This window comes from Ascaphus truei, chromosome 2, assembly GCF_040206685.1.
Source record: "Ascaphus truei isolate aAscTru1 chromosome 2, aAscTru1.hap1, whole genome shotgun sequence".
NCBI lineage: Eukaryota > Metazoa > Chordata > Amphibia > Anura > Ascaphidae > Ascaphus > Ascaphus truei.
Window position 1 is genome coordinate 227,254,650 of NC_134484.1, and position 7,443 is coordinate 227,262,092.

The 7,443-nt window shown below is 37.5% G+C and overlaps 1 protein-coding gene across 2 annotated transcripts in view; it reads left to right on the forward strand.

The window, feature by feature from the left end:
* The window catches only part of MARCHF11 (membrane associated ring-CH-type finger 11), a 70,440-nt gene extending 63,248 nt beyond the window's left edge, over positions 1-7,192 (forward strand). For both annotated transcript variants that reach the window (XM_075585928.1, XM_075585929.1), the window contains one exon: positions 6,723-7,192. In XM_075585928.1, coding sequence (XP_075442043.1) covers positions 6,723-7,048 — 326 coding nt within the window. In that variant the 3' untranslated portion in view covers positions 7,049-7,192. The remainder of the gene's footprint in view (positions 1-6,722) is intronic.
* The last annotated feature ends 251 nt before the right edge of the window (positions 7,193-7,443 follow it).

Below are 7,443 nucleotides of genomic sequence, written 5' to 3' on the forward strand. Positions count from 1 at the left end.
GCCTTAAACTTGCCTTAAACTAGACCCAGCATGTACCTGGGTCTTTTTGGCGATTGCCACTGGTTTGTGTTAGAATAACCGTCGGCACTACAGTATATCTATATATCTATCTATAGATAGATATATATATAGGAAATACGATATTTATATAGGAAAAACGTTTCGGTCCGCCAGAGGGACCTTTGTCAAGGTGGTGACCACCATGACAAAGGTCCCTCTGGCGGACCGAAGCGTTGGTTCTGTGTCTTTGTTTCACAATATACTCTTTTTTGACCTTACAACTGAGTGCTGCCCGTGTATTTTCGTCTCAACAACGGTATCGTATTTCCTATTATTGCCTTATGGGATTAGCACCTACATTATTTCCAGTGGAGTGGCTGCTGTTCGCTGTGTGATATACAGACGAGACACCGAGTATTCTAAAGCTTGCCTTAGACTAGCCCGGTTACATTTTGGGTATATGCTGGGTGTAACCTGGCTAGTTTAAGGCAAATTTAAGGCATTTCTGCATTGACTAATGACCCATCGGATTAACACAGCAGGGGTCCCTGGCAGTCCCATTCAGTTTGAATGGGACTGCTAGGGACCCCCGCTGTTAATCTGATGGGCCATTAATCAATGCAGAAATGCTGGGTCTAGTTTAAGGCAAGTTTAAGGCATGTACCCAGCATGTACTTGGGTCTTTTTGGCGATTGCCACTGGTTTGTGTTAGAATAACCGTGGTCACTACAGTATATATATATATATATATATATATATATATATATATATATATATATACTGTAGTGACCACGGTTATATATTATATAATATATATATATAACCGTGGTCACTACAGTATATATATATATATATATATATATATATATATATATATATATACTGTAGTGACCACGGTTATATATATATATATATTATATATATATATATATATATATATATATATACTGTAGTGACCACGGTTATATATATATTATATATATATATTAGTATAAAATACTAATGCAATCCATCCAGATAATGCTTTAGATCATCCAGCAATGGGTGTTCAAATGTGTTTCTATCTACACTACTTGATGGATAACAGAAAATAATTGTCAATAGTATATAATAGGATATGGACAAAAATGAACTGAGAGTCCAGGATTTGCAAAAAAGTTGTTCAGTATTAGGTGATACCTTTTTTATTTGGACGAACTATTTATGTCATAGGACAAGCTTTCGAGAGTTCTCCGCTCTTCCTCAGGTCAACAATACTGATATACAAAGGTCTCTATGGCTTAGACATGGATTGGAAAAAAAAAAAAAAAAAGGAAGAATAAAGAACAGAGAGATGTATATGAGGTGGGGTGGGGAAGGCACTGGGAGGGTGTTAAAACATAGATAAGGAAAATGAGAATTGGGGATGGGGGGCTGTACATCCACAGCAGCAGAGAGGGGGAAGAGGATGCTGTGGGGGGTGGGGGGAATGTATAGGATGCTGTGGATGTACAGCCCCCCCATCCCCAATTCTCACCTTCCTTATCTATGTTTTAACACCCTCCCAGTGCCTCCCACACGCCACCTCATATACATCTCTCTGTTCTTTATTCTTCCTTTTTTTTTTTTCCAATCCATGTCTAAGCCATAGAGACCTTTGTATATCAGTATTGCTGACCTGAGGAAGAGAGAACTCTCGCAAGCTTGTCCTATGACATAAATTGTTAGTCCAAATAAAAAAGGTATCACCTAATACTGAAGAACTCATTTATTCTGCACTACCACAACTGGACTAACACGGCTATTTCCATTGTGTGTGTGTGTATATATATATAAATATATATATATATATAATAGTTTCTTGGGATTATAAGGGGTCCCCCTCGTCACTTTGTATGCCATTTGCAACAAGATTTATATCAGGACGTCTTTGTCCAGGTTGCAGATAGACAATAGTACTGTAGTTCATGAAAATTTTACAGATTTATATATAAAACGAGAGTATAGTTTATCCAGTAGTGTAGTATTCTTCGTATCGAATTTCTGAGGCTATTAAGTGTATTCTATGTTTTCTGGTAAATGAGGGACCTTCCTAAAAAGGTAGTACAGTACTGTACAAAGTAATAATGACTTTTTAGGTTTACTAATTGGAGCTGGCCAGAGTGCTGACTTCCTATCCATCATTCTCATAATGCATATTTTTGTATGGTCACTGGTAACAATTACCCTTCACATCCAGCAACATTTTAGAATACTCACAACTCTTCATCCAATTAATTTATTACAAAATTTACACATTTTTAAAAAAATGCAAAACCCCAATTTTTTTATATTTTTATATTGCGTTCAGCAGTTAAAATAAATCTCCATTTCTTTCCGAATGTGAAAGATGTCTATACAAAGAATCTTTACTAAAGCAGAAAATGTTGGCTTGCAAGGCTCTGGGTACAATTAATAAAAAGGCTTCTGGACAAAGCAAGGAAAGGCAGCTTGTGACATTTATTGGCTTTCCACTACAATGCATACATCTTTACATCTTTTCAATTCAGCTAAACATATATGAAACAAGCTAAGTGGATAAGCATCACAATAAGGGCATGATTTACTGCAGGCCATTCAAGTACTGGAAGGAAATATGTTTTACGTTTGTATTCTTTTTTTGTAACCAAAAATTACAGTTCTAATGCTAGTTGATCTTTAAAATCTTGACTCTCATTTTGTCTGTAAAGGGTTGACAGAAACAGTATGACTTACACCAGCTATGTCTGAAGATACTTTTCAGTAAGCACACATTTTGCAGCTTGATGGAGAAAATCGTCTATGCAACTACTGTATGCAGGGATGCGTGTTTTATCTTTTACATTTTGTGTTAGTAAATGCAAAAGCTATTTCTCAAACTATTTTTGAATAGTCTTGTTTATAGAAAATTATCTGGGCTAAGAAAAATATGACTGTTGCATTATCTTATCTCTCCAAAGCCACGGGGAGCACAAGAAGGCATCAAAAGAGGAAATAGAAAAAACACGAAAATAGTGCAATAATGTTTTGACAGATATGTGTGTTAGGTGAAATCTTGGCTCTTCTGAAATTTCTACTCACATTGTTGTCAAATAAATAATCGCATATCCCAAGTGTGGCTATTGACTTTCTTTGTGTGTGTAGATAATTCCATGTAGACAATATCAAAAAATAAACAATATAGAATACCACAGTGCAGATCGTATAACAAATACTTTATAAAATGTAAAAGCTGTAGAGTGTGCACTCACATTTGGTGCATTCTGTTCAGCAATACAAAAACATAAGATCAGTAACACCCGCGCCACATACAAGCTGCGGTCTCACCGCCTCCGCTATTGCTGGCATCCCGCATGCTGGTCGGGTTATCATTTCCGGTTCCATCTTACTATGGGATGAAATATGTCCTGCTCCTGGGGTTGGGGTTTTAATGCATCAGCTTAATCAGGGGTCAATCTGATGCAGCAAAACGCATTGAGTCCAACCTTAGGAGCAGGACCTGTTTTATCCCACTGTAGGATGGAACCGGAAGTGATAACCTGTGCAGCACGCGAGACAACAGCAAGAGCGGAGGCGGCATTACCAGCGGAGGCGGTGAGACTGCAGTTTGTCTGCGGCATAGGTTTTACTGATCTTATGTTTTTATATTGCTGAAAAGAATGTACCAAATGCGAGTGCACACTCTGCAGCTTTCAAACTTTATAAAATATTTGTTATACGTTTTGCACTGTGGTATTCTATATCTTTAGAAACTGTGCACATAGAATTATCTACACACATAAAGAAAGAAAATATCCACTGTTGGGATATGCAGTTATTTATTTGACAACACTGAGTAGAAATTTCAGAAGAGCCAACATTTCACCTAACACACATATCTGTCAAAACGTTAATGTAGCGACTACAGCTATTTCACTGCAACATTATATTCTTTGTTCACAATGCTGCCATGCAAAAATTGAGCCTCATTAGCAAATATAATAATGTGACACATCCTGTCACATTTTGCTCTGTGGGATAATCAGAAATTATATTTGCTAACCACTGTTTATATCATTTATATTCATTCATTTGCATAACAGTTTTCCTTTTACAGAACATACAATAGGTGCTCCTAAACAGTAATGCACTGAGGAAGGAACCATTTTCAGAGTAAAATATAATGTACAAGACATTTAAGGTAATGGATAAAAAAAAAAAGCACGGCCCTTATGGCATGCTCATTAAAGGTTTCAAAGGGAACATGAAAGAGGAAATAAAGAGTGAGTCTTTTCAATGAGCGGTGGTATTTCTATCCCTGATAGACTACAATATCGCTCTAGTGAAACAAACAGTTTAACTATGTTAAAAGGCAAACAAAATGTTCTCAATTTGAGTTTGTGTAAAAAAGACAAAAAGCAAACCAAAAACAGCAAAAAAAAGTCAAACTAAATATATATGTGCAGAGAATGTTCAGTGATGCAAGCGCTCTAGTGACGGATCTAGGATATAAGTATCTATTATATAAGTCCACAGCACTGGTACAGGGGCTACAGGATAGACTAAACACAGTTCTTCAGTGGTCTGCCGTCTTGATGGGGACCAATAATCCCTGAAGGGGCAAGGTACCGGGAATTAACCCATTACAAAGCCCCTCATTAGGATTATCCCTGGATCTAGCTGAACCACATATATAATAATATAGAAACTGTAACTCACATATCAGAAGTGCCCCTGTCTTATATCCGTGCTCAGGCGTGCTGTCACTGTTGAGACGTCCACAAGCAAATCCAGAGAGAGTGTGACGCACAGCCAAAGAGAGTGGGTCCACAATATCATAAAAAATAAGTCCTTTATTCGTCCATATGCAGAAAACAGAAGTGAAAACTTCCCACATGTTTCGTGCCCCAGCACTTTATCAAGGAGTATACTTTGTACACTGTGAAGTTGTAATGAGAGTATACTCCTTGATAAAGTGCTGGGGCACCAAACATGTGGAGGTTTTCACTTCTGTTTCTGCATATGGACGAACAAAGGACTTATTTTTTATGATATTGTGGACCCACTCTCTTTGGCTGTGCGTCACACTCTCTCTGGATTTACTTGTAAACTAAATATATATATATATATATATATATATATATGTATATATATATATATATAGTCTGTTAGATGTACTAGACTGACCACTGATTCCAGTGATCAGCAGTAACTAGCTGTTAATTGTCAAATAAACGGGTTATCTATCAGTCATTGCTGTTTAATATTATATTTAATCAAGGTATGTAATGACATACAGAGAAATATACTGCTTAATACTTTGTTATAATCTCTCTGCTATGGATCATTTTCTCTGGAGTTTTTCTACAGACTTTATTGGCATCGGTATGAAATCTCATCTATTCAATTTGAAATTGACACAATACGGTTTCCTTGTTCATATGTTAGCAATTTCTGTATCGTGTGCATGCAATTAGGGTCTCTTTATCACCTCGATCTACAGGGGACTTTTTTCTGTTACTGTCTGTGACTTTAGTCTTGATTTATTTAAGCATAATAACAGGTCCGGCTGGAATGTCTGCGGGGCCTCTGCTCTTACCATCTCCTCCCAGCATATTCCCTTCGGCATAGTCTAGTAATCATGGCTCTGCGACGTCAAATGGCATCACGGTGCCATGAGGCATCCTGTTGTCATGGCAAGGGGATGCTGCCTGGCGTTGTGACATCAAGTTATGTCCCGTTATCATGGCAAGGTGATGCCATTGTTCATTGCGGAGCCATGATGAAGGGACCATGCAGGAGGAGGTGCCGGGTGAAGCCGCCGGGGAACGTAAGAGAGTTACAAAGGCCTGCGCTCTCAACCCGCAATCAGTTTGTCATGGGGGAGAGCACGGGGCCTCTGTACCTGTGGGGCTCGGTGCAGTGACACCGATGGAACCGCCATCACGCCTGCCCTTCATAAAAAAAGCGGGCGGCGTAATATGTATGCCAAGTGACACTGTACAGATATTTTCATATCCTGCAGTTGCTATTGATATCACATCTTAAATTATGTCATTCACTAAGCATATAAAATATTTCTTAAATAAATATAATTGTTACAGCTGTTTAAGGCAAGGTGCACCCTTTATAAAATGTAGCCTCAAAATGTAAAATGTTCTTTTACCCTTCTACAAATTAAAATCTAAAATAAAACATTTGTGATAGCCTTATTTTCTTACAGTCAGGAGAAAGCAGTGTTTGGGTCATTCTCTATAAAGTGCGATAAATAGCAACAAGACTTTCTATGCAGTAGCACCGGACTGGCTCTATCTCGCTATGTAGAAATGGCACTTTGACTTGTGTATCATAGATGACACATAGAGGGCCTTATGACGTGTAATGAGATTAATTGTGAATGCATTTGTTTTTTGCGACTTCCTATCCTCCCCAATGTTTTAGATAACAGCAGTTGGAAATGGGACTGCTTTGTGCTGTTCCAGAAGAAGCAGAAACCAGAGGGATTAGTAATGCATTTCAACCATTCCAATACTTCCAGTGTCATAAATGCGATCACAAACCAAAAATTGTTTCTTTTAAATATATAGTGAAAAACAGCTCAATTATTTTCTTAGATCTCCTGTTTGCATGGATCCCGTACATTGTATATACCCCGTACATGGTAAACGTTGTGAGTCTACATTTTAAAACAAGAATTTGTATTCATAGTGTGCCCGCTTTTAACTCAAAATGTAATCTGATTTCAGGTCTAATTGTCCACGAAGGAGCAGCTGTGTACAAGGTTTTCAAGCGCTGGCGAGCTGTAAACCTACACTGGGATGTAATGAATTATGACAAAGCCACAGACATAGAGGAAAGCAGTCGGGCAGTACCTTTAACCAGTAGGACATTGTGGTTGCCATTAAATGCATTCAGATCCAGGACCTTAGTTCATAATACCCAGTTAAGCTCTCCCCGGTTGCAATGTGGATATGTACTGCTACATTTGTTCAATCGAATGAGGCCTCCTCAGGAAGACTCCCTAGAGGACAGTTGTTCTAGTGAAGTTGTAATGAGAGTGACTTCAGTATAAAGAATACAACTGCCCTACTCTAAAGAAGAGGATAATAACAACTCTCCAGTTGTGGACAGTATTTTGGAATGTTGGTGCAATGAATGGTGAACCCAAAGCACTTTTAAAATATTTAAAATATATATTAAAACTTTTTTAACTTCATTCTTTTTATATCATCTGTTATATTAAAAATACAGTTTTCAGAAAAAAAAAGGAAGTATTTTTCTGGTATTTGGCTTTTTGTATTTTTTAGTATGAAATTAGGAGAAACTGCAGTGAAAACATTTTAGAAGCAAAATAATGAAAACAAACTAGCATATTAAATGCAGGTAGTATTAGAGATTCATTCTTGCAGCCAGATATTCAGTGTTGTATTCCAAGCTCTGTTGGGCTGAGCTTTAACCATTAACCTG